At 45.1% G+C, this 24,967-nt stretch overlaps 1 protein-coding gene across 3 annotated transcripts in view; it reads left to right on the forward strand.

Moving 5' to 3' along the window:
- Positions 1–24,870, forward strand: part of POLDIP3 (polymerase (DNA-directed), delta interacting protein 3) — a 28,421-nt gene extending 3,551 nt beyond the window's left edge. Inside the window, exons 2-9 of one of the 3 annotated variants that reach the window (XM_008587523.1) lie at positions 10,099–10,489; positions 11,294–11,380; positions 12,484–12,579; positions 14,649–14,828; positions 15,401–15,478; positions 18,057–18,186; positions 21,446–21,512; positions 22,536–24,870. In XM_008587523.1, the coding sequence (XP_008585745.1) occupies positions 10,099–10,489; positions 11,294–11,380; positions 12,484–12,579; positions 14,649–14,828; positions 15,401–15,478; positions 18,057–18,186; positions 21,446–21,512; positions 22,536–22,713 (1,207 nt within the window). In that variant the 3' untranslated portion in view covers positions 22,714–24,870. The remainder of the gene's footprint in view (positions 1–10,098; positions 10,490–11,293; positions 11,381–12,483; positions 12,580–14,648; positions 14,829–15,400; positions 15,479–18,056; positions 18,187–21,445; positions 21,513–22,535) is intronic. The other 2 variants (XM_008587520.1, XM_008587522.1) reach the window with 2 other exon arrangements.
- Positions 24,871–24,967: the final 97 nt, after the last annotated feature.

A 24,967-nucleotide genomic window follows, 5' to 3' on the forward strand; every position in this document is an offset into this window, starting at 1 on the left:
CCTGTGGCCTTGGTGTTATCAGCACCGCACTCTCCCGAGTGAGCCACGGGCCGGCCCTACCAAAGGCTTTTAAAGAAGTAACATGATCCAATTTTCAGTGTGAGAAGATTGCTTTGCTCTTATGTGAGGATTGGATGGGGGCAAATAGTGCAGGCAGAGAGATCAGTGTAGAAGTAACCGGAGTGCAGTTTTGTTGTGTTTGGGTTAAACCTTCTGGAAACTCCATTTTTATTTCACTTGCACAGCCAGCAAAGAGAGAAACTAGATCGAGGGTCCTTGTCAAGATATGTGAATGTCTGAACGAATTTCAGTGAACAAATGTCATTTCCTGTAATAGATTCTATTTTACGTGGTTCATAGAAGAAATCTCCGTACTAGGAACTTTGTTTTTAATGTTGCATTGATATTCCAGGAAGAACTTTGTGCTTAATGGTTTAGGAAAAACCTATGACTGTCTCAGAAAGCTTCTTTCCTCCTCTTAATGGAATTAGCAAAAGAGCCTGTGGAAGTGTAAATAACTTCCTTCCCCATTTGTCTGGTCTTTTTGTTTCCTGTGATCCCGAGTATCACATTTGTGGAATGTGCTTGTTCTGTAGAGGAGCGATTCTGTTTTGTGTTCTTCACGCCTTGTAACTCAAGACAAAAGGCCATTATTGTTACCTTGGCCCCCATTAATCATCAAAAGATTCCTTGATTAATGAGAAATTAATGGGGGGGGGTTTAAGTGATTCTTTGTCCAGACCATAATAAGATGTCCTTGCCCACACACAGCTCATCTCTAGTGACTTCAGTTGTGAAAGATCCATGGATGAGTCTCCCCAGGACACCACTGGGCACCAGCTGCAGTGCAGGCCTGCCCCCCTGTATTAGTCCATTTCTGTTGCTTACAACAAAATACACGGAACTGGGTAATTTATAAAGAAAATGAAATTTATTGCTTACAGTTTCTGAGGCTGGGAAGTCTAATTGAATTATGTCCCCGCAAAACTCATTGAAGCTTAAATTGTGCGGGAGACCAGCTCGGCAGGATTCGTTGGACCTGAGTAGGTGGTGTGGCGTCAGCAAGGAAAGAAAGAGGCAGACCACAGATGTCTAGTGCAAGTGTGGACAACGACCACATGAATCTTGCTTTATTTATATTTTTTACTTAACCTTTTACATGATGATTTATCTTTTAATCAAAACATTTATTATTTTATCTGTACATCTTACTTATACTTACTACTCTTAATTTTAATAACATTGATTAGTTAAGGTTAACAATTTAATATTGCTTATACCCTATATTGATCATTTTAATTTATAATCAAAATCACAATGTTTATACCTTTTATTTCCCTGCCAATAGACTCCGGGAACAGCACAGGGGACAAAGTGAAAAGTTGAACGATCCTACTCAAACTAACAAAAAAACACAATATCATTCTTATTATTACTAAGGAAAGAACATGTTCTTGGTGAATCAAGTGAAACTGTGGGAGTGGGAGAAACAAAGAAATCTGTAACTGGTTGATGATCAATTAGTTGTAAGCACCACTGCACTCGGACCCACCGACTCCCTGAGGGAATGTGGATAGAAATCTAACATAATTTCATTCCACACGTACAAGAGCATGAACACAGCTACAATGGGTTAATGCACATATCACTAACAAGGAAGATTAATAACAAAATTAAATGGAGCCAACCCATACTGGGAACATACATCACAAACACCTTTAGTACTGACAGTGCCTTTTAAAATAAACCAATTAATTTCGATGTATTATTAACATGTCCTTTTGGAAACTACAGGGAATTTCCCAAAGCTGTACTAAGCCAAAAGGTTAGGCTGTTTAATTCTGGGAAGCCTTGTCAAGCAACCAACGGTGAACAAACAAGAACTTCCATGGAGCCGTACCACACACATGGGACCCCGTTGTAGCCTGCAGAACAAGGGGTAGCACTCCTTAGCCTCCCATGCCGTTCCCTATAGCAGGATGGCTCACGGCAGAATTGTATCCCCCATGTTTTATGTATTAGAAACTTAGCCCCCACTGTGACTGTTAAGAGGGTGGGAAATCCTATTATGGTAATTGAAAGGTGGAGCCTAGAAGAGGTGATTAAACTGTAGGACCATGAGGTAGTGAATGGATTAAAAATGGTGGTCAGGGGTGTGGTTCTGAGGGCTTTAAAAGAAGAGGAGAGTCTGTCTTCCTCTTGCAATGGGAGACCCCTGGGTCACTGTCGGCACCACCAGATGGACTTTGGACTTCCCAGCCTCAGAAACTGTAAGCAATAAATTTCATTTTTATTTATAAATTATCCAGTTGCAAGCGTTTATTATAAGCAACAAAAACAGACTAATACATGGGGGGACGTAATTCAATCCACTACACCACTCATGTTAATTTCTTCCTTTAGATATGAAAGCATCACTGATTAAATTAGTATCCCCTCAGAGGATAGCTGCCTGTCTACTCTACAGCTAGTTAAAGGTGGCAGCCTTGGGTGTGCTGGAGTTGAGCAGCTCTGGGCCAGATGCTGCATCTGGGGAGTCACTGGAGCCATGGGGGAGTAGGACAGTGAACTTTTCAGTTCAGGCCAGGGCTCTCATCCTGGCACTCACTGCTTGTTTCTTTCTTTCTTTCTTTCTTTTTTAAAGATGACCGGTAAAGGGATCTTAACCCTTGGCTTGGTGTTGTCAGCACCACACTCAGCCAGTGAGCTAACCGGTCATCCCTATATAGGAACCCGTGGCATTGGTGTTATCAGCACCGCACTCTCCCGAGTGAGCCATGGGCCAGCCCCTCATTGCTTGTTTCTGTTGTGAGGCGCTCGCACAGAGGAATCCAAGACCAACATTGGTTTTATAGCTCTTTTAATAGTTGACAGCTCTTTTTGGTGTTACAGCTCTTTTTGATATTACAGCGCGTTATCGCTTGCAAGCAAGGAGAACACTGGGAGTGAAGACTTCTAGATCAGTGTCTCCCCGAAGAAAGGAAACAGGCAGTCTTATATAGCCAAAATTCCCACCCTGACTTTCTGCCCAAGTTTCCATTCAGGTCTTCCTATGTAAATGAGGGAGGCAGTCCTGCTAATTTGTATTGGCTGATTATGGGACACAGTTCATTGGTTAGCTCTGGAACCTAATTTGCATCCGGACTTTAGGATGGTGTGAGACTGTTATTTCCTATTAGCGCATGGATACAGGCGGGTGCAGGAAACAGGCAAGCCAGAGTTTGCGATTAAGACAGCCGAGCATAAAATTTCTAAAACAGTTTCTCCAGCAGAAAGGGGCAGGTCTAACAATTAGAAAATGCTCAGGGTTCCCCACTACAGTTTCCTTGTTGGAGTAAGATAAAGGAAATGTAGACCTAAACACAAAAAGGAGGAAATGAGTTTCTATATAACTTGGAGGGGAAGAATTATGTTTTAAAGCGAAACATCTGCACAAGACTCTTGGGTAAGAGGATAATGTCTAGTGTCTTATTTTTCTTTGTGTGTCTAAAGCACCTAATTCAGAGTTGATCCTCAGTAATAGTTTGAACTAAACTGTTTTCTCCCTATAAAAATGACCTCAGCACACATACTCTAACCCAGAAACCCCCACAGATTAAAGTCCACTTTATAATCATCCAGGGCCCCCCTTTATGGGCCTGAATCTTTTGGACTGACATCTGTCCAGAGCTGGCTACAGCCCTGCCTTCCACAGATGGAGCCAGGATGGTGAGGTATTCCTAGCTCCTACAGACACTCCCTGATCACAACATGTATGCCAGGTTCCTGTCGGGGTATGAGGAAGAGAGTTGAGGTTCCAGTGAGGCATGCCTTCTTACCTGCCCGCAGCACTTTTCCCAGGACCCTGTGGAACGAACACATGGTGAAGGCTTGGAAGGAGTTGCAGAGTTGCCGTGTTTCGAGTATAATGGTGGCAGGGCAGCTTAGAGACTTACACGCAACACTTTCCCCTCCGAAATATTTACTGAGGACGAAAGTGCAGGATGTGTTTTGGGAATATCAGGAGTCCTTGCAGTGGGGAATGAGGCTGCAGGCAGGAGTGGAGGCCAGGCAGAAGTTGGGGCCAGACCGGAGGCTCCCCTGAGGGGTTGGGCTTTGTTAGGGAGCCCTCAGCAGTTCTTGGAGCAGGAGGGTAGCATAACTGAGTCTGTGTTTTAGAGATCTACCCCTAGCAGGAGTGTTTATTTGAAAAATTCCTGATGACTAATGCCTGCTTTATAACTAGTACTGCTGCCTGCTGGGACGAATAGCTGTCTTTTCATGCAGGAAGAGGAGCTGTGATTATAAAAAGCCAGAACACTGAAGCTCCCTAAAGCTGTTCATAAAAGGAGTTGAAAGAACTGGTGTAACTAGGGAACTGAGTGCATCGGATTGAAGGGAAGTAGCTAGCTCCTACACTGCAGCTACCTTCACTTCCCTCCCCCAAATGTACCTTTCATGCTCTTTGGGTAGATAAAAATGCCAGCACAAGGCATCTTGGTGATCTTACCTGCCAGACAGGCATTATGGTATATGGGTCCTCGGTGTGTGTGCTCACCCTCTGGTACCTAGAGAGTATGCTCTGTGTCCCTGGGCTTGACTGAAGTTCTAAGATTTTCTTCAACCTGGGGATAGTACTCATGCTTCCTTCACCATTTAAAAAAAATTTTTTTTGAAGATTTTAATAATATATTGGAACTAAAAATACCAGACAAGTTCTAAGATTTTCTTCAACCTGGGGATAGTACTCATGCTTCCTTCACCATTTAAAAAAATTTTTTTTTGAAGATTTTAATAATATATTGGAACTAAAAATACCAGACACAATAGGGAAGATTATTTCTTTTATGTTTGTTTTCCTTTCTTTATGTCTTAAAGTTCTGGACTTTATTTTTGACTCATGCTTAATATATTGGTGCTTTAACTAGATATAGTGAAGTTCAAATCCAGCTCTTTTTTCTTAGGATAGTTAATCTCCTTGAATCTCAGTTTCCTCATTTACAAAATGTGGACAATAAACTTTCATTGATCATATTCTTTGTAAAGCTTTTCATAACCCTAGTAGCCAGTTGCCTCTTACGTGGCCATGGCAGACATTGCTTATCAACCATAGACTCCTGTGGAGTCTGGAAATTTCCTCAGAATTCTCAGTACAGCACTTCAAATAGCCATTACCTATTATCAGAGAAGAGAAACTGTTAGGAAATATGAATAAATTAAAGTTGCACAATCCTACCTCCCCTCCACCTTATATGAAGATTTTTTTCACACAGAATTGGAGTGAACTGAAAAACTTTTGAGACTGCCCCTTTTTCCATTCTGTGTTTAGGGATATGAAACTTGTTTTCAAAAATCTCATTGTTTTAGTTATTTGAAAGTGTATTAGTCCATTTTGTGTTGCTATGAAAGAATACTTGGAACTGGGTAATTTATAAAGAAAAATGAAATTAAATTGTTTACAGTTTCTGAGGCTGAGAAGCCCAAAGTCCATCTGGTGGTGGCGACAGTGACCTAGGGTTCTCACATTGCAAGATGGTAGAAGCAGAGAGAGAAAGACAGACTCTCTTCTTCTTTTAAAGCCCTCAGAACCATGCCCCTGACCACCATTTTTAATCCACTCACTATTGCATGTTCCTACAATCCAGTCACCTCTTCAAGGCTCCACCTTTCAATTATCATAATAGGATTTCCCACCCTTTTAACAGTCACAGTGGGGACTAAGTTTCTAATACATAAAACTTGAGGGACACAATGCAAGCTTCAATGAATTTTGGGGGGACATAATTCAATCCACTACAGATCGGTTGTCTTTTTTTCTTTTTTTTTTTTGGCCATATGTTTTATTGCTTGAATGATTAATAAGATTGGGTAACTTAACTTCTTAAAAGCAAAATTGATGCTGTGGGGTCCTAGATTTACCCAATTTTATGGTATTCTAAAGTCATGGAGTATCACATGATGAGATGGTCCCACCTCCTTTAGTTATAAATATCAGGAACCCTTTGGTAATGAGGGGTGCCCTGGTGATAGGAGGAGGTGGAATTTGGAAAAGACAGAAGAAGATAGGAAATTTTGGGGAAAGGATCAGGTTTGGATTGGGCTGTGTCTGGCTCCCACTGTGTGGTTGGTGACGTTATCAATGAAGTCTTTCAATTTTATGGTGGTTTTATGCAGCCTGGTTCCATTTGTAATGTTCTCCCTCAGTTGGAGACCAGTTCCTCTCTATTCCAGGAGGCCTTTCCTGAAGCTCCTGCAGGAGAATCAGGATCTGAGCCCTCCTCTGAGCTGCTGAGATCCTTGTGGGTCCCACTCAAAGGGTCTGTGCCAGGGTGGCCCTGTGCCCTGGCTGTCTGCGTTGCTTCCTTCTTAGCTGGGAAGGGTGATTGGAAGCCCAGATCCTAGCAGAGCACCAGGCTAGTCTGAAGGCTGGTTTCTCCAGGAGAAGCCCTTCAAGGATAGCTATAGTTTCTCCTGTCTTATCTCCCCTGGGGCTTGGAGTAGGAAGGAGGGAAGCTTGGACCCCGTTACAGTGGAGAGAGTATGGGCTGTGGAGTGGGTGGACCTGGGAATCCAGTCCCAGCCATGCCACTAGTTCTGTGATTCCTTTCCTCTTCTGTAAAATGGAGGTGATCACAGCTAACCCCAGAGATCGTAAGCCCTTGTCATTGTCCTGATGCAGGATGTGCTGCTGAGCAGTTTTTAGTCCTGTGGGAGACTTAGGCTTGCAAACAAATCATTGTGATGCAGCATGGTAAGTGCCTTAATGGAAGCTTTGTCAGTGCTTGAATGCTCCAAAGTGGAGCCTCCAACTGGGGACCACAGGAAGCAGCTTTGCCAGAAGTGATGTGGGAGGAGAGAAGGAATGCTCTTGAGGGCGGGGAAGTGAGGAAAGCTAGACACCTCCTCAGCTGCCTGCCAGAGCCACAGCAGGGAGCAAAGAAACTGCAAGCTGTGGGCTGTAGTGGGCTTTTCCACATTCCATCCACCTAGAGCACTCTTAGACAAGTACTCTTCCCAGACACTCCAGGCCACCTCTAAGCCTTTCCACAGCCCTCTGGTGTCCAGTTGCTTGCAGTGTGCCCATAGACTTTGTACCTTCCTCTTCAAGAGTAGAAGTGTGATTATTTCGTTATCTATAGACCAGCCCTCGGTTTAGAGTACCTGGAGGCCTGTACTTCACCACATTCCTTTTGGTAACTTCATTGCTTGGCCCAATGCCTGTGGCTTTTGGAGGGGTATGCAGTTAGTGAACAGTTTCGTCTGGAGTGCTTTCTACTAACCCTAGCTTTATCTGGATCTGGGTGGTAAATGTTGATCAAAATCATTTTACAGGGACGGCCCGTGGCTCACTCGGGAGAGTGCAGTGCTGATAACACCAAGGCCACAGGTTTGGATCCTAGATAGGGATGGCCAGTTCGCTCACTGGCTGAGCGTGGTGCTGACAACACCAAGTCAAGGGTTAGGATCCCCTCACCGGTCATCTTAAACAACAACAACAACAACAAAAAACCCCTTTCCCAATTTCTTGAGTAGGACTTCAGTAGTAGCTCCTCCCCTGAGCCAGTAGCCTGTTTCTTTTCTTTTTTTTTTTTTTGTCCTTTTTGAGACCGGCAGCACCGCACTCAGCCAGTGAGCTCTGTGAGCGTACCGGTCATCCCTATATAGGATCCGAACCCGCGGCGGGAGCGCTGCTGAGCTCCCAGCGCCGCACTCTCCCGAGTGCGCCACGGGCTCGGCCCCCTGTTTCTTTTCTTTGATGGGCATCATCAGCAGATGTGAGATAAGTTAAAGCATTTTTTTTTTTTTTTAAGCCAGTTGGGGGCATGCTACTTGCCAACTGGTCCTGGGGGTAGGGATTTTTTTATGGAGGTCATTTTGTTCCCTCCATTTCCGCCAGGGGCCCCTCAGTGTAGCTGTGGGTTTCTGGGGTTACCACAAAGCAGAACCCCACCATTGCCCAGGGCTTTGCAGACTTTGGACCACGAAGCCTGGGGTAGCCCAGTCCAGGGGAGGACTGCCACACAGCCATTTCCTCTCCCTGGTTGTGAGTGTTGGCTTCCCTGAACCCCATGCTTTTCTGCTCCACTTTCTTTAGTGCCTCCGTCTCCCAGAGTCTTCACATGAGAAAGTAGGGTGGGATGGACAAGCAGCTCCCTCCACTTTAAACCTAATCTGATGAGTCTGTAAATGACCCCTCTAGAAACCCTCACTTCCACCCAGTTCTTGTATGAACCTACTGGAAAGTATAAAGTAATTTGCCGTTTTCCAGAGAGAAAAATGGTACTGTGCATCACTGCCTGTCTTAGTCCATTTGGGCTGCTGTAACACAATACTATAAACTGGGTACTTATAAACATCAGAAGTTTATTTCTTATGGTTCTGGAGGCTGAGAAGTCCAAGATCAAGGCACTACCAGATTCCATGTCTGGTGAGGGCCTGCATCTGGTGGGGGCCTGCATTGGTGAGGGCCTAGTTGTAGACTATCTTTTTGCTGTGTCCTCACATGGTGATATCAGGGAGCTTTCTGATGCATCTTTTATATGGGCACCAATCCCATGTATGAAGCCTCCACCCTCATGACCTAATTGCCTCCCAAAGGCCCGGGATTAATGAAAAAAGAATGAGTCCCTTTTCCCCCTCCCATCCCACCTCAGGATAGAGGGAGGAAACAAGCAGATGTAATAATAGGCACAAAGGAAGGTTGTCCTGGAGAAATCAGGGAGGGTTTCCCGAAGAGGAGACATTGACATAGGAGTCCCCTGGCAGGGTGCCTGGCACAGGAGTGGTGGTTTATGGTGGCTGGAGGAGAGAGGCCTGGTAGGGGGGTAAGGTGATGGGATGAGGCAGGAGAAGCCTGACACCCCAGGAAGGACCTCCAGCATCGTACTTGGAAAGGTCTTCTGTTTTCTTTCAAGCCACTGAAAACCAACAGGAACCCCAGAAAGAGAACGGGGCCTGTTCAATGAAGTTTAATTCATTTCCAATTCTAATAGTCTGAATTTGACATTTTTGTTATTGCAGAGTAATTTTATTTTTCTTTTTTACCAATTCTTGTATTATATCTTCAACCTGGTAGTCCTCAAGCTCTAAGTCAGATCCACATGTTGTCTCTTGGTCCCAGCCCAGTAGGAGGTGTCTGCCTGCAGAAGAGGCCCTCTTTGTTAATCATCTCATCTTTCCTAGCCTGTTTCTCTCACTGTAAAATGGGCATAATAAGTGCCTCTGGACATGCTGACAGGGCTGATTGAGAGTGTGGATGTGGAAGACCTTTGAAAACTAAATTTGCTCTTCAGATGGGCAAGACTATGATATTTGCTTTTTTTTTTTTGTCTTTTTCCGTGTCCGGCAACGGATCGCAACCCTCAGTGTCGCCCCCGTACCGGACCGGGACCGGCAACAGGATCGCAGCCCTCGGTGTTGCTCCCGCGCCTCACTCAGCCAGTGAGCGGGAAGCTCAGCCAGTGAGCGGGAACCGGTCTGTATGTGGGATCCGAACCCTCGGCGGGAGCGCCTCCGCGCTTCCCAAGTGGCGCACTATAGCAGTGCGCCACCGGGCCGGCCCAAGACTATGATATTTGGGGGAATTAGTTTATTTTATTTGACTGGCATTGTCCCTCGGTGTTGCTCCCGCGCCTCGCTCAGCCAGTGAGCGGGAAGCTCAGCCAGTGAGCGGGAACCGGTCTGTATGTGGGATCCGAACCCTCGGCGGGAGCGCCTCCGCGCTTCCCAAGTGGCGCACTATAGCAGTGCGCCACCGGGCCGGCCCAAGACTATGATATTTGGGGGAATTAGTTTATTTTATTTGACTGGCATTGTCTGGACATTATTGTTCATAATGTTGTCTCAGAACACCTGGTCTAGGTAGCAAAACTGTCTTAACTAGTAATAAAAATTGTCAGGCCCTCCTTCTTAATTTTGTTTATAATGCAAAGTTAAAATCCATGAAACCAGGAAAGAAGTCTATACTTTATGTAGACTTAATTGTTTATGCAGGCACAGGCAGGGAGCAGCTTTCTGGTTTCTCTAGGACCTCCCCTGTCTCCAGTATTACCATGGCTCTACTTCCACGGGATACTGTTGATAACCAGATCCACTTAATATTGCAATTTGTATTTGCAGGCTCAGTGCCAGACCAGGAGTTGGAGGAGTCCGATCTCGAGTTGGGATCCAGCAGAGCCTTCTCAGCCAGCCAACACGCACAGCCACCTTCCAGCAGAGATTTGATGCCCGACAGAAGATTGGCCTCTCAGATGCCCGGCTCAAACTGGGAGTCAAGGATGCCCGGGAGAAGCTTTTGCAGAAAGATGCCCGGTTTCGGATCAAAGGGAAAGTGCAGGATGCCAGAGAGATGTTGAACTCCCGCAAGCAGCAGAGCACAGTGCCCCAGAAGCCCCGCCAGGTGGCTGATGCCCGGGAGAAAATCAGCTTGAAGAGGAGTTCCCCTGCTGCCTTCATAAGCTCACCCATTGGGACAGTGACTCCTGCTCTGAAGCTTACCAAAACCATCCAGGTAAGTCTGGCTTTTGTCATAAATTCCCAGAAAGCTAGTAACAAAGGTACATTTAGGCACGAGGCCAGGAGTGTTTGGGCAAAAATACTGTTCTCTCAACTGTTGGTATAGCACTTTGCTGCTTTCAAAGGCTTTTATGTACATTATAGCCAAATAACCATATGAGAGAGGCAAGGTATTATCTGTTTTGTGTAAAAGAAAGGGGAGGTCCAAGGAAAAAGGACTTTTCCAAGTGAGATCGTGGTAGAGGGAAGAGAGGAGAAAGGACAAAACATTTATTGAGCTCTTGCTGTGTGGCAGGCACTTAACATAAATGATCTTACTTATTCCTCACTCCAGCCCTAGGATTATTACGCCAATTTTATAAAAGAAGAATCTGAGTTTCAAAGATGTGAAATACTGTGTCCAGCACTACACAGCCAGTCAGTGAGAGGACCAAGGTAGGAGCCCAGTCAGATCTGGCTCCTGGTCCAGTGCCCTGGCCACCCTCAACAGCGGCCACCCCAAAGGGAAAGGAGACAATATCATATAATCTTGATAGCAGCTTTGGTAATAGGAACAGCAGCAGCAGCAAGCGTTCATTGAGCCAGGTTCATTAAGGCCTACACGTGCATTACTGCATAGTCTTCGGGGTGACAGTTCTTCCTGTCTCTTTCCTGCTTTGCAGAGGGGGCAAGGCACTCTAGTACCTTTTACCAAAGACCAAAACTGCATGCCCACCGTATATCAAGTTCAGTGACCCCATACTCGTAGATAACACATGTGGACTCTGTAGGATGAATTATGACCACTGAGTGTTTCTAGGTTCCACAGCAGAAGGCCATGCTACCACTTCATACCCATCCTGCTGGAATGAAGATCAACGTTGTCAATAACCACCAGGCCAAACAGGTAGAGTGTGTGTGTGTATGTGTGTGTGTGTACACATATGTGACTGTGTATGCATGCTCGTGTTTTGATGAGTCTTCCTTAGGTGATTTGACTGAAGCTCAGCCTGCGGTTCCCAGTTCAAAGTGTTGGAGGAGAAGTTACATTTGATTTTTTGCAATTTATGAGTTTTAAGAAGACACTTCTTAATGGGGAAAGGGAGGCTTAAAAGGCACAGAGGAAATTAAATTACCTCTTAATTTTTTTATTATAAAAGTTGTATGTGCTTTATATAGAAAATTTGCAAAAAAAGTCCCTCATGCTCCTTTTCTGGAAAGCTAACTACTGTTGAAATTTTGCCATAATTCCTTCCTGGTTTTTTTTTCTTTTTTTTAAAGTATCATTTTTATTTAATGTGTACCTATATTCTTATCCAATTTTGTGTATTTCTTTTTTCACATTGTAACTCAAGCATTTTCCTGTAATATTTCACATTCACTGTAAACATTTTTAATACCTGCATAATCTATTGAGTTGACATTCCAGTTTATTTAAACCATTTTTCTGTCATTTTCATTGTTAGAAATGCTTCTGCTATGAATGTTTTTATAGATGAAGCTCTTTCTAGGATTTGGATTTATTTCTGTGGGCTAGATTACCTGGGATGGACTTTTCAAGCCAAAAGATATAAACAAACATTTTGGGGATTCTCGACGGGTATTGCCCACTTGTAAAAAGGTACTTTTCATGTACCTGGAAGTTGCAGTATTTTTTCTAGGATTTGGATTTATTTCTGTGGGCTAGATTACCTGGGATGGACTTTTCAAGCCAAATGATATAAACAAACATTTTGGGGATTCTCGACGGGTATTGCCCACTTGTAAAAAGGTACTTTTCATGTACCTGGAAGTTGCAGTATTTTCACTGGGCCCCTGTGGGTAGGGAGTCAGCCCTTCAGAACTTGAGCCCAGCCTCCCAGGCCAGTCTTCCTAGTCACCTCTACCCCTGCCTGCTCCTCCTTTGTCACTCACTCACTCACTCCATCAATCATCTCCCTATTGTGCTTGTTCCAGATGTCTGTTAAGGGCCTACATGCCACTTTGGCTTTTTTATTCCTTTATTCTCAGAATTTGTATGACCTGGATGAAGACGATGATGTTACAGCTCCCATTCCTACGAAACAGATGAAGTGTGCAGCCTCAGGCAGCTTTCTCTACCATGTAGTATGGCATTTTATGTTTTTCTTACACTCACTCTGTGTCTGATCCGGTGGATGGGAGAGGTTATTCAGAATAGGGCCTTTCAGTGCAGAAATATTTTTTTGTTTGGACCATAAGATATTCAGAGTTGGAACTAGTCCAACCCCTTGGTTTTATAAATACTGAGACTAGGGTGTCTGGTGATTTGCTCCAAGTCCCACAACAAGTGAAACGCAGAGCTGTAGCTCCCAGTCGCTGTGTTTGAGACACTTCAGGGAAAATGTCAGTAATCCCACAGGAGGGAATCCCATTTTTCTTTGTGGCAGAACATTCTGCATGCTTCCTGAGCCTCCATGAGCAGCAGCTCTGGACCCACTCTTGGATTCTGGATCCTCTTGATTGGTATTAACAAGAATAAACCTCATCTGACCTATGGGCTCTACCATGTACAGACTGCATGCAGGGAAATCTTGCAAGGCCGGGGTGCCTAGACGTCATGTGGAGAAGGAAAGACAGCAGCGTCTGGGAGCATCTGGAAGGTCTGCACTGCTCAGCTTAGTGAATTCAGCCAAGTTACAGACAGGCCAGTGGGTTACCTGGCCAGATCCCCATTTGTTTTGCCTTCAGAGGTCCAAAGACTCAATTTTGGTTACCACCCTGAGTGTGTGGATCAGTCTCCTGGTTACTAATTAAACTCTTAAAGTAGTGTGTGAAGATGAATGATGCCAGTTTGTTTCTTTACAAAGGGACCCGGCCTTTCTGATAATTAGACTGCTCAGCTCTGCTACTGAGGGGACTATCAGCTGGCTCAGTTAGCGGATAACCCTAATTGATAGCACTAATTGAAAAAATGCTGTATATTGACTGATTTAAGACTCTCCCTCCTTCCTACCTTGTGAGATGGGTGCTATTATTACCCTTGTTTTATGGATGAGGAAGCAGGCACAGAGAAGTTAAATAAACCTGCTCAGCATCACCCTGCCTGTTTTGAGTAGTGGATCTGGGAGTTGAGCCTACACAGTCTGGCTCCTGGGGCCTCTTGTGTAACCACTAGCTGTCCTGGCTCTTGAGACTCAGAAAGTGGCTTGAGGAATGTGGATCCAGCATGGGGAGCATCCCCTCACTCCCAAGACTTTGAGAGGCCTGGTGACTTGATACTGACTTGTGCTCTGGTCTGCCTCTGGCTGCTGCATTCCTCCTTTCTCCTTGGGTCAGTGCCTGTAACACTGCCCTAAATCAGCAAGACCTCCTGCCACTTCTGCTTCGTGCATTTTTCCTCAGACATATTAGTACAAGGGAGTTTATATATCCAAGAGATTACATCCCCAGTTGGGGGTGGGGTACTGTTTCTGGTGGTTTGCATGTGCCAGATTAGCCAGAATGTCCCTGACAGTCTTTTTTTTTTTTTTTTTAAAGATGACCGGTAAGGGGATCTTAACCCTTGACTTGGTGTTGTCAGCACCACGCTCAACCAGTGAGCGAACCGGCCATCCCTATATGGGATCCGAACCCAGGGCCTTGGTGTTATCAGCACCACACTCTCCCGAGTGAGCCATGGGCCGGCCCAGTCCCTGACAGTCTTGAAGCTGATGAGGCCAGGCTACACGTGATGCCTGTACGTGGCCAGAGCAGGGACCAAAAAGCTGGGAGTTCTGGGTTGTCTTAAGAGTGGGTGCCTATGCCCAGCCAGCCTGGAGCTGATCAGCCCATTTTGCTAGAAGCATATCTAGGAATGAACTTGACCTCAAGCTTTCGGCTTTCAAACCAGCCCCAAATTGTAGGGTTTTTAGAAAGTTTAAATGGGGTGGGTGAGTTTCCAGGTTAGGACTGTGTGGACGCTTTCTGCCAAGAGCTTCCGACACTGTGGAAAGTGATTTCCATGAACACGTTTGGGCTGTTGTGTTTTTCTCCCCTCCCACCCCTTACCAGTGGGATGTCACTGGCAGCCAGCAGCCTTTTTGCTTCCAGACCGCTAATGGATATGGGGAGCGGGAGACATCGAGGGTTCATACATCCATCTAGTTGTCAGCCACTGTTTTTCAGAAGAGTGCAGGTCTCTGTCTTCTCAGATTCCTTTCTGCCTCTTTGTTTAGGCTGGGCTCAGCAGTTCCAAGCTCTCCATGTCCAAGGCCCTCCCTCTCACCAAAGTGGTTCAGAATGATGTATATACAGCTCCTGCTCTTCCCTCCTCTGTTCGAACAAAAGCCTTGACCAACATGTCCCGGACACTAGTGAACAAGGAGGAACCCCCCAAAGAGCTGCCACCTGCTGAGGTGAGGTGGAGGTGACCACAAGTTGAGTCAGCCTGTGTGGGGTGGGCAGTGTGCTGTATGTTCCTCAGTGGGCCCTCACAACACCCCCGTACCACCTCCATTCTACAGATGAGCAAACCACGACCCAGGGACCTGTCCTCAAAGAGCTTGCAGGCTAGTGGGGACAGCAGACCACCAGAGAAATGGCTGTGTCTGATGATAATGGTAGAGGTTCTCCCAGGAGAGAGCTGCTGGGAGCACTGAGGAAAGAGCATCTCATTCCACTCAGGAAGTCAGGGAGGCTATGAGGAGAAAGTGCCGTTTGAGCTGGGTAGGTCTTGAAGCATGCATAGCATTCCAAGCCAAGGCCCAGGAGCGTGAGGCCTGCATATGTGGGGAATGAGGAGAGGGTCTGTTCCTTTAGCATAGGGTGATTGGGGTGTGATGGACATTGAAATCCAAGGGGCCCAATTGTGACAGGCTACCATGGGGGTTTCCTCTGGGCCTTCCTGGTGGCGTGCCTGGAGTGATTTCTGCTGTGTGAGTGCGTGACAGCTCTCTGACTTTTGGTAACACTCTTTTCTGTGTGGCAGCCTGTCCTTAGCCCTTTGGAAGGCACCAAGATGACTGTGAATAACCTGCACCCTCGAGTCACTGAGGAAGACATCGTTGTAAGTACTTTAGCCTGCCAGAATTTCAAATCTCAAACCACTTCTGTGGCAGAGGTCCCCAAGACCCCCCAGGTTTGAAGATTTGCTGGGCCTCAGCATAGAGTTGTACTCAGGGCAAAGCTGTGTTTTTTTTTTTTTTAACAGCAAAAGGATTCAAAGCAAAATCAAAGGGGAAAGACTCATGGGACAAAGTGGGGGGAACCAGGTGCAAGTTACCAGCGTCCTCTCCCAGTGGATGTGCTTTATTCCCCCAGCAACAAGTGACGACACGTGCAACCAGAGAATCTCATTAAAGACTCAGTGCCCAGGGATTTTATTAGGGACTAGTCACTTAGGCATTCTCTGCCTAGCATGTACCAAAATTCTAGATTCCCGGAAGGAAAGCAAATGTTCAGCATAAACTATCAGCATAAACCATGTTGTTTGTGTAGTTTAGGCACAGTGAGCTGCTCTGTCAGTTAGGGTGGTGGGAATCCTCTTAAAGTAAAAGTTCTTCAGCCAAGAACCAGTGTGGGAAGCAGGTCTTTCAAAGGAGAGCAGTCAGGCTGTCTATGCTCACTCTCTTCTGCACAAGACTCTTCATGAGTCTTTTGAACTTCCTGCCTCTTTGGGAGTTTAGGAGTTCACATAAGGATTCCAAGGTAAAAGGAATGAGATGAAATGGTAGTATCTGGTGGTTGACCTCTCTGGATTGCTTTGCTGGTCCATCCTTTCCCACCCATGGCAGTCATGGGCAAAACCTGTCAGGTTCCTGGTGAGGCAACTAGGACTTCCTTTTCAATCTCATTTTCACTCAGGCAAAAATGCCATTAGTTTAGAAATCTAGGCACTCGTTGAACTGTCAGATCACAAAGTCAATACAACTAGAGACTCCAGCCTCTCCTTGCAGTTGAGTCCTGGGTTCTGTAACAGCCCACACTGGCCACCACATTTGTTACTGGTCTTAATTGTGAAACACACAAGTGCTGTGTGACTAATTTGAGAACTAAGCAGGCTCACCAGCATGTCCCTTCTTCAGTAGGCACAGTGAACTGAATAATGCACGAGAATGGAAATTGTAGACTACTTTGTGTGATACTTGACAAGTTATAAAGAATTGAAGCATTCTTTTTCTGATTACACAAGTAATAATAGTTATCATTTATTAAGCACTTACTATATGCTTGGCAGTTTGTATGAATGTTCTTTATTTTTTTTTTGGCAGCTGGCCGTTGTGGGGAGCCGAACCCTTGATCTTGATCAGTAATGAAATTGAGATTACACCTAGTATTTAGTTCCATATGTTGGGTTTTTTTCCCCCCTTTATCATTAAAAACAGATCATTTTTAGGACCTTTTCAGAAGACTCTCTTTGCCCTCACAACCTTATGAAAGACAGTTGCAGGTGAAGAAATGGCTTGAGTGCTAGTCAGCCTCTCTTGTCCATCTCCACAATCTCTTGTCTATAAAGTGAGGAAGGCATTGGAGCCAATGATGATAACATGTACAAAGCACTGTGTTAAAAAAATTATCTCAGTTGAGCTTTTTTTTAAAAGATGACCAGTAAGGGGATCTTAACCCTTGACTTGGTGCTGTCAGCACCATGCTCTCCCAAGTGAGCATAACCCGTTTTTTTTTAAAAGATGGCTGGTAGGGGTCGGCCCGTGGCTCACTCGGGAGAGTGTGGTGCTGATAACACCAAGGCCACGGGTTTGGATCCCACATAGGGATGGCCGGTTAGCTCACTGGGTGAGCGTGGTGCTGACAACACCAAGTCAAGGGTTAAGATCCCCTTACCGGTCATCTTTTTAGAAAAATAAAATAAAATAAAATAAAAGATGGCTGGTAAAGAGATCTGAACCCGTGGCCTTGGTGTTATTAGCACCACACTCTCCCAAGTGATCCACGGGCTGGCCCTTCTCAGTTGAGCTTTTCAATGACCCTGAGAGGTAGGTAAGACTGGTCCTTATTTTCAGAAGCCCTAGGGAAGTTAAGTAACTTGCTGGAGATCACACAGCTGATAGGAAGCAGAGCCCCAGGGATCACACTGGGTCTGTTTGACTCAGAGTGACCAACTGTCCCAGTTTTGCCAGGGACTCTCTTGGTTTTAGCACTCAAAGTCATGTCTTGGGAAACCTCTCAATCCAACCAAACCAGGACTGCTGGTCACCCTAGGTAAAACTCCGGAATTTGTATTTCTAACAGATTCCCAGGTGACATATTAGCAACTGTCTTTCTTTGATGAGACTACACTTTGATCCTCATGACAGAGCTTTCAGAAAACTTTCATAGCTGTTATCTTTGTTGAGGAGGTGGGCATTGAGGTGGGAGGACTTTGGCACTGACTGGCTGGGAATTCACACGTGCTCTGAGGCTTGTAAGCCCAGACTCATTTCTCACTGCCAGCATGGGTTGTCCTTTATCTGGTCCTGTGTTGTAAGGCCTGTGAGTTTCTCAAGAACAGCACCCAAAGTGGAGTCTTCCTGAAATCTTGGGCACAGGGCATATTTAGTCACAGCGCAGCCACCAGCTACCCCAGAGCCCTCAGAGTATGTGAATGTCAGGCAGTCAGAAATTCTCCCCCAACCTCTTCTTTGCAGGAGCTTTTTTGTGTGTGTGGAGCCCTCAAGCGGGCCCGGCTGGTCCATCCTGGGGTAGCGGAGGTAGTCTTTGTGAAGAAGGACGATGCCATCACTGCATATAAGAAATATAACAACAGGTGTCTGGATGGTAAGTTAGAAAGCAGCCACCTTACCCTCCCACTCCTCTCTCAGCTTGCTGTCAGGCAGCAGGTCTTCCAGGGCAAGCCTTCCTCTGAGATGGGTGGAAGGACATCCTGGTACAATCACCTCTCTGGGGCCTACTGTGTACCAGGGACAGGCAGGGATGTTCAGTCTCTGAGTAGTGCTGAGCTGGGGGTTCCATAGGGCCCTGCATTTTCACTCAGCCCTTGAATTTAAGTCCAGTAAGAAGGGAAACATCATTTTTCCATGGATGGTTCTCTCTCAAGGGGGTCTTGCCAGGGAAGCCAAGAGCCATAGCCTCCTTTTTCCAAATGTTGGACTTCTTTCTGCTAGGACATAGGTTCCTCAAAGGCCTGGAGCCTTGACTAATTGTTGGCACTTGGGTGAGCTTTACTCCTACTGAATAAACTACTGATTTCATTGAATTCAGATTCACATTAATCATCTAAGGTAGACTGCGGAGAGGAACCCTGTCTGCCATGCTTCTTCTTTTCCACTCGTTTGTTCTTTCAGTGTTTGTCGAGTACCTACTGTGGACCAAGGCCCTGTGCTAGAAGTGGAGAAGCAGAGACTAATAAAACATAGTCAGTGGGGTTCTGATTTGCACTTCCCTGATGGGTAATGATGTTGAGCTTCTTTATTTTGTGTATCTTCTTTGGAGAAATGTCTAATCAGTCTTTGCCTACTTTTTAATTGGGTTCTTTTTAATTATTGAGTTGTAAAAGTTATTCTTGATTTAACTTCCTTATCAGATAAATTATTTACCAATATTTTCTTATTCTGTAGGCTAATCAGTCTTTGCCTACTTTTTAATTGGGTTCTTTTTAATTATTGAGTTGTAAAAGTTATTTATTCTTGATTTAACTTCCTTATCAGATAAATTATTTACCAATATTTTCTTATTCTGTAGGCTCATATAAGAAATATAACAACAGGTGTCTGGATGGTAAGTTAGAAAGCAGCCACCTTACCCTCCCACTCCTCTCTCAGCTTGCTGTCAGGCAGCAGGTCTTCCAGGGCAAGCCTTCCTCTGAGATGGGTGGAAGGACATCCTGGTACAATCACCTCTCTGGGGCCTACTGTGTACCAGGGACAGGCAGGGATGTTCAGTCTCTGAGTAGTGCTGAGCTGGGGGTTCCATAGGGCCCTGCATTTTCACTCAGCCCTTGAATTTAAGTCCAGTAAGAAGGGAAACATCATTTTTCCATGGATGGTTCTCTCTCAAGGGGTCTTGCCAGGGAAGCCAAGAGCCATAGCCTCCTTTTTCCAAATGTTGGACTTCTTTCTGCTAGGACATAGGTTCCTCAAAGGCCTGGAGCCTTGACTAATTGTTGGCACTTGGGTGAGCTTTACTCCTACTGAATAAACTACTGATTTCATTGAATTCAGATTCACATTAATCATCTAAGGTAGACTGCGGAGAGGAACCCTGTCTGCCATGCTTCTTCTTTTCCACTCGTTTGTTCTTTCAGTGTTTGTCGAGTACCTACTGTGGACCAAGGCCCTGTGCTAGAAGTGGAGAAGCAGAGACTAATAAAACATAGTCAGTGGGGTTCTGATTTGCACTTCCCTGATGGGTAATGATGTTGAGCTTCTTTATTTTGTGTATCTTCTTTGGAGAAATGTCTAATCAGTCTTTGCCTACTTTTTAATTGGGTTCTTTTTAATTATTGAGTTGTAAAAGTTATTCTTGATTTAACTTCCTTATCAGATAAATTATTTACCAATATTTTCTTATTCTGTAGGCTTTTTTTCACTCTTCTTTTTTAATATATGCATTTACAGCTATAAATTTTCTCCTAAGCATTGTTTTAACTGCATTCTATAAGTTTTGGTATATTGTGTCCTCATTTTTATCCATCTTTAAGTAATTTTTCTTGCGATTTCTTCTTTGATTCATTGGTTATTTAAGATGGTTTTGTTTAATTTCCATATATTCATAAATTTCCCAGATTTTCTTCTGTTACATGAGTGTTTAAGGAGAATATATATTATTCTGTTGTTGGGTAGAGTGTTTTATAGATGTTGTTATGTCTGGTTGGTTTATAGTGTTGTTCAAGTCTTCTGTTTCATTGTTGATCTTCTGCCTGATTGTTCTATTGACTATTGAAAGTGAAGTGTTGAAATCTTCAACTATATTGTTTAATTGTCTACTATTACTATCACTTCTGTTAGTTTTTACTTTGTGTATTTGAGGCACTGTTTTTAGTTGTATATATGTTAGTGATTGTTTTTTTCCTGATGAATTGGCCCTTCGATTAATTTTAAATGTCCCACTTTATCTCTAGTAACATTTTTGTTTTGAAGTCTATTTTGTCTCAAATTAGTATAGTTAATTTAGCTTTCTTAGGGTTGCTGTTCAGTAATATATCTTTTTCCATCCATTTACTTTCAACCTTTTGTATCTTTGAATGTAAAATGTGTCTCCTATAGACAGCATATAGTTGGATCTTCTTTTTTTTTTAATCTAGTCTGACAGTCTCTGCCTTTTGATTGGGTTGTTTAATCCATTCACATTTAATGTTATCATTGATAATTGGGTTTTGTCTGCCATTTTACTTCTTGTTCCTCTTTTGTAGTTTTCTTTTGCATTACATGAATATTTTCTAGCATAACATTTTAATTCCTTTAATGAGTTTGAGTCATTTTCTTAGTGGTTGCTCAAGGGTTTACAGTATATGTTGTAATTTATCATATCTATTTCAGATCAATACTAACAATTCCATTAATATATAGAAATGTTATTCCTCTATAGCACTTTTCCTTCTTCCCCTTTTTTTGTGCTATTGCTATTATACAGAACACATCTTACAGATAGTGGGAGTACAGTCCTCATAGCAGTTAATCCTTCATGGACAGAGCGGAAGTCTTGTACTTACACTTATGAATCCTCTTTTCACTGAATGTCGTAGCATAAACATTTTCCCTGCTCCTTTCTTCATAAACAAGTGTGGATGGCTTCACACTGATTTCACCCTCACTTCCACACACATCCTCTCCTGTATGAAGCAAGGTTTGTTGCTACTTTGCTGCTCTGTGCTGTCATTGCTGAGGTTTCCTCACACCCTGGGATTTTCTCAGTGTCTGGGCTTGGCTGAAACCTGGCTGCCCCGTCCCCAGCTGTGGAGTCAGAGCTACCAATGGTGGGGTGCTTTGACCCTCGGTGAAGGAGATGGCAGCCCTTGTCCTTTTGTGTGAGGAGCTGAGGTCTCATGGCAGAGCCTTTTATTTCTTTGGTTTTTCAGGACAGCCAATGAAGTGCAACCTTCACGTGAATGGGAATGTTATCACCTCAGACCAGCCCATCCTGCTGTAAGTTCCAAAGGCAGGGGTGCTGGGGACGGGGCGGAGCTTTTCTTTTTGTTTACTCTGCATGGTCATCTCTTTTTATTCTGAGGAGTAAATTACGTGCATCACAGCTTTCCTCCATCCTCCATTCCATTTCATCTGTTCTGATAGCAACTTGTCAGTTACGGTGCTTAAAATTGAACAAAGTGGTTTGTCTGGTCATTTCTCCAGAGGTTGACCCTGTAGGGGTTAGCATCATGACCTTGTTCTCAGCCTTATAATTTAGAAACATCTGAGAGGAGAGTGGAGAGCAGGCCGTTCATGTGCCTGTCTGTACAACTGTGTGTGCATCACCCCAGTAAACAAACTCCACTTTCTTGTGATTGACTCCAGTGGGTACAGTGCCAGGCACTACCCTCATTTTGTCACACACACCTTGGCATATGTGCCTAGCCCAGGACTGAGGACTTTTTTGGAGCCTGAGGTTCATAAAATCTGGCAGGACATCATTTTCTCTGTAAGAAGGCCAATACCCAGGGAGGAGGTTAGACTTGCGCAGGTGGGTGGGATAGTGCAGGACAGGCCTGAAACAGACTGTGAGATTTAGAGAGACTAGGATTTGAACCCTGGGTAATGAATTATGTCATTTGCACAAGTTTCTGAAACTGTCTTCCAGGAATAGTGTTCTAGAAATGTTTCTTAGGGTTTTATGACCTAAGTTTGGGAACCATTGAGCTAAACAGAATTAAATCAATGTCTTTAATTTAGGACTTCTTAGATTGTGTAATACACTATGTGTGTTACCTACCTTCCAGGAGGGACATGCAGTGTTTCCTAAACTTAAAATGCCAGAACATAGAAGGTTGCCTCTCAGTTTTCTCACCAGTAAATAAGAAAAATGACAGATTTGCTACCAGGTGGAATGAGATAAAGGGGTGCAGAAAGCATTGTGCTCAGTGCGCAGCTCATAGCAGGCACTCAGTGAAGGCGGCCCTTCCTCATGTAGGGAAACTGACGAGGATGTTGCCTCTTCTCTGCTGTCCACAGGCGGCTGAGTGACAGCCCCTCAGTGAAAAAGGAGAGTGAGCTGCCTCGCAGGGTAAATTCTGTCTCCTCATCCAACCCTCCTGCCGAAGTGGACCCTGACACCATCCTGAAGGCACTCTTCAAGTCCTCAGGGGCCTCTGTGACCACACAGCCCACAGAATTCAAAATCAAACTTTGAGCAGAGGAGTGAGGCAGCCAGAAGCAGGGGCAGAGGGGGGGCTCTGTTTCCCAAAGCAAAGCTTGTGACCAGTGGGTTCATCGGACTGGAGACCCTGAGCGTGGGAAGGGTCACTGGGGGTGAAGTGCTTCCTCACTGGACGGGACCTGCCTTTCTCTGTTGTGTTCCACCCTGTGCTCTTCTGTATGTTAACATTTCCTGTAGTATGTTTCTTCTTCCCTCCGCCTCCTCACCAAGGTAGGTTTGTGTTTCTCAGAGTGTGCCTCCCCAACCTCAGCCCCAAGCTGATTTCTTATCTGGAAATAGTGCACTAAATTCTCTAGGTGGCTTTCTTGTAGACCCATGGGATGCAGGGCAGGAGCTCTTTGAAGGATACTGCTTTTTCCAGGGGCTTAGAGGTTGCCTTACCTTTCTGTTCTTTAAGCTTTTTCAAACAAAGCAGAGAATGGAAACCTCTGTTATCCTAATGGGAGCCAGGTCACCTTGAGAGCTGTGCCACTCACCCAGTTGGCCAGTGGATATGGCCTGGGTGGGGAATCAGGTGGCAGGCCTCTAGTCATCATACCACAGTTGGCTCCAGGCCTGACCAGAGGTCTGGAGTGTGCCTAGCATCAGTGAGGTTACTTCTCTGCTAGGAAGAATATACCCCTAGCTCTTGGATTGGAGGGCTCATGCTGTCTCAGGCAACCCAAAGTAAATTCCGAGTCCACATTTCCCTTTTTCCTTGAGATGTGCTGAATGCCCCACCCACTTCTCTTGGTCTTCTGGGTGTCACTGCTGGGAGGGATTTGCGTTGTTAGTCCTCCCAGTCCTCACCTAGCATGGCGCTTATCACACCCTGGTTTTGGTGCAAGTGCCAGCTCTCTATTAGTTGGGCTTTTCAAAGGCTCTGCCTCCCGTTCTGCAACATTGTGGGTTGGGGGGATTATTTGAATGAGCAATGTTTGCTTACACTTGGCTCTTCCTTTGGCCTCAGTTGTCTACAATGGACTATAGTCAGGGATGCCAGAAGACATATATTCAGCTGCCACCAAAGGGCACTGTCCCCACTACCATGAATGACCCATTTATGACTAGAGGGGTATTTTCCTGCTGTGACAATGGGGGCGATGGGGGGCGGGAGTGAGGAGGCAGGCAAGGGATCGGGGCAGCCCTACCAGCCAAGCTGGTGGGCTATTTCCCCAGCATGGTCCCAGGAAGTTGGGGTAAAACTATAGAACCCAGGAGCAGTCCCTGAATAACAGGGCAGCGTTGCTCCTGGTGTCATTCAGCAGTGCCCAGCTGGTTGTTTGGGACTGTAAAGGGAATCCAGGCTGGCAGAGCTGGAGCAAGTTGGAGAGCAGGATTCTGGGAGGTCTGCAAAATCAGTAGCAAATGCTGTGAAAGGCACAAGCCTAGGGCTTAAAGGAACCTAAGACACTCAAGAGTTGCTTGAGGCTAGCCCAGTGAAGAAAAACCTAGAAGCTCATGTTTCCACACAGTTAAATCTGTCAAGCAGGAAGGACCCAAAATTAGAACCCAACCTCAGTCCTCTAGCTCTAAGGTTGCCCAAGTTGGGGAAGTCTAAGGAAGGTGCCTGATGGTGCTCTGCTCTCCAGTTCTTTAAAGAGTGCTGCTTTTGTTCTCTTACCCCATTTGGATGCGTACATACCGATTTCTCTTTAGCAGCTGGAAGACATTCCTCCTACACTTTACTCTTCCTGGCCCAGGAGAGCACCAGAAGGCAATAGGACCTGATTTTTTGGGTACTGGGAACAATCATCACTGCTTGGTCTCTGCTTAGAGTAGGGATGGTAATATCCCTGCCTGCATGGTTTTGCCCTCCCCTCCCCCCTTATTTCCAAGCCAGGTGTGTTCTGGTTATCACAAAGGTTTATTGAGTCCAGCTGCAGCCACCTGGCCATCTGGACCTCATCCTCTGGATGTCCATATGGTACATTGAGGTGAGGAGAGGATTTATTTGCCACCCCTGCTCTACACAATGTCATCTTGGGAAACAGGGAAGAGAATGTGGTGGGTCAATCCTTGTGTCCGCCTCTACCTCCCCTCCCCCACATTACTTATCTGTGTCTCTTGTTCAGAAGGAGAGGAAGAGGCATTGAGGGAGGTGACTATGTATTACTTAACCATTTCTGAATAAATGTTTGTTATTCCTACTTTTGAGCTGTCATTTCTTTTTTTTTGGAGGTTGGCCAGTAGGGGAATCAGAACCTGTGACCTTGGTGTTACAAGGCTGCACTGTAACAAACTGAGC

Source organism: Galeopterus variegatus, unplaced genomic scaffold (assembly GCF_000696425.1).
Source record: "Galeopterus variegatus unplaced genomic scaffold, G_variegatus-3.0.2 Scaffold4410, whole genome shotgun sequence".
In the NCBI taxonomy this organism is placed as follows: Eukaryota; Metazoa; Chordata; class Mammalia; order Dermoptera; family Cynocephalidae; genus Galeopterus; species Galeopterus variegatus.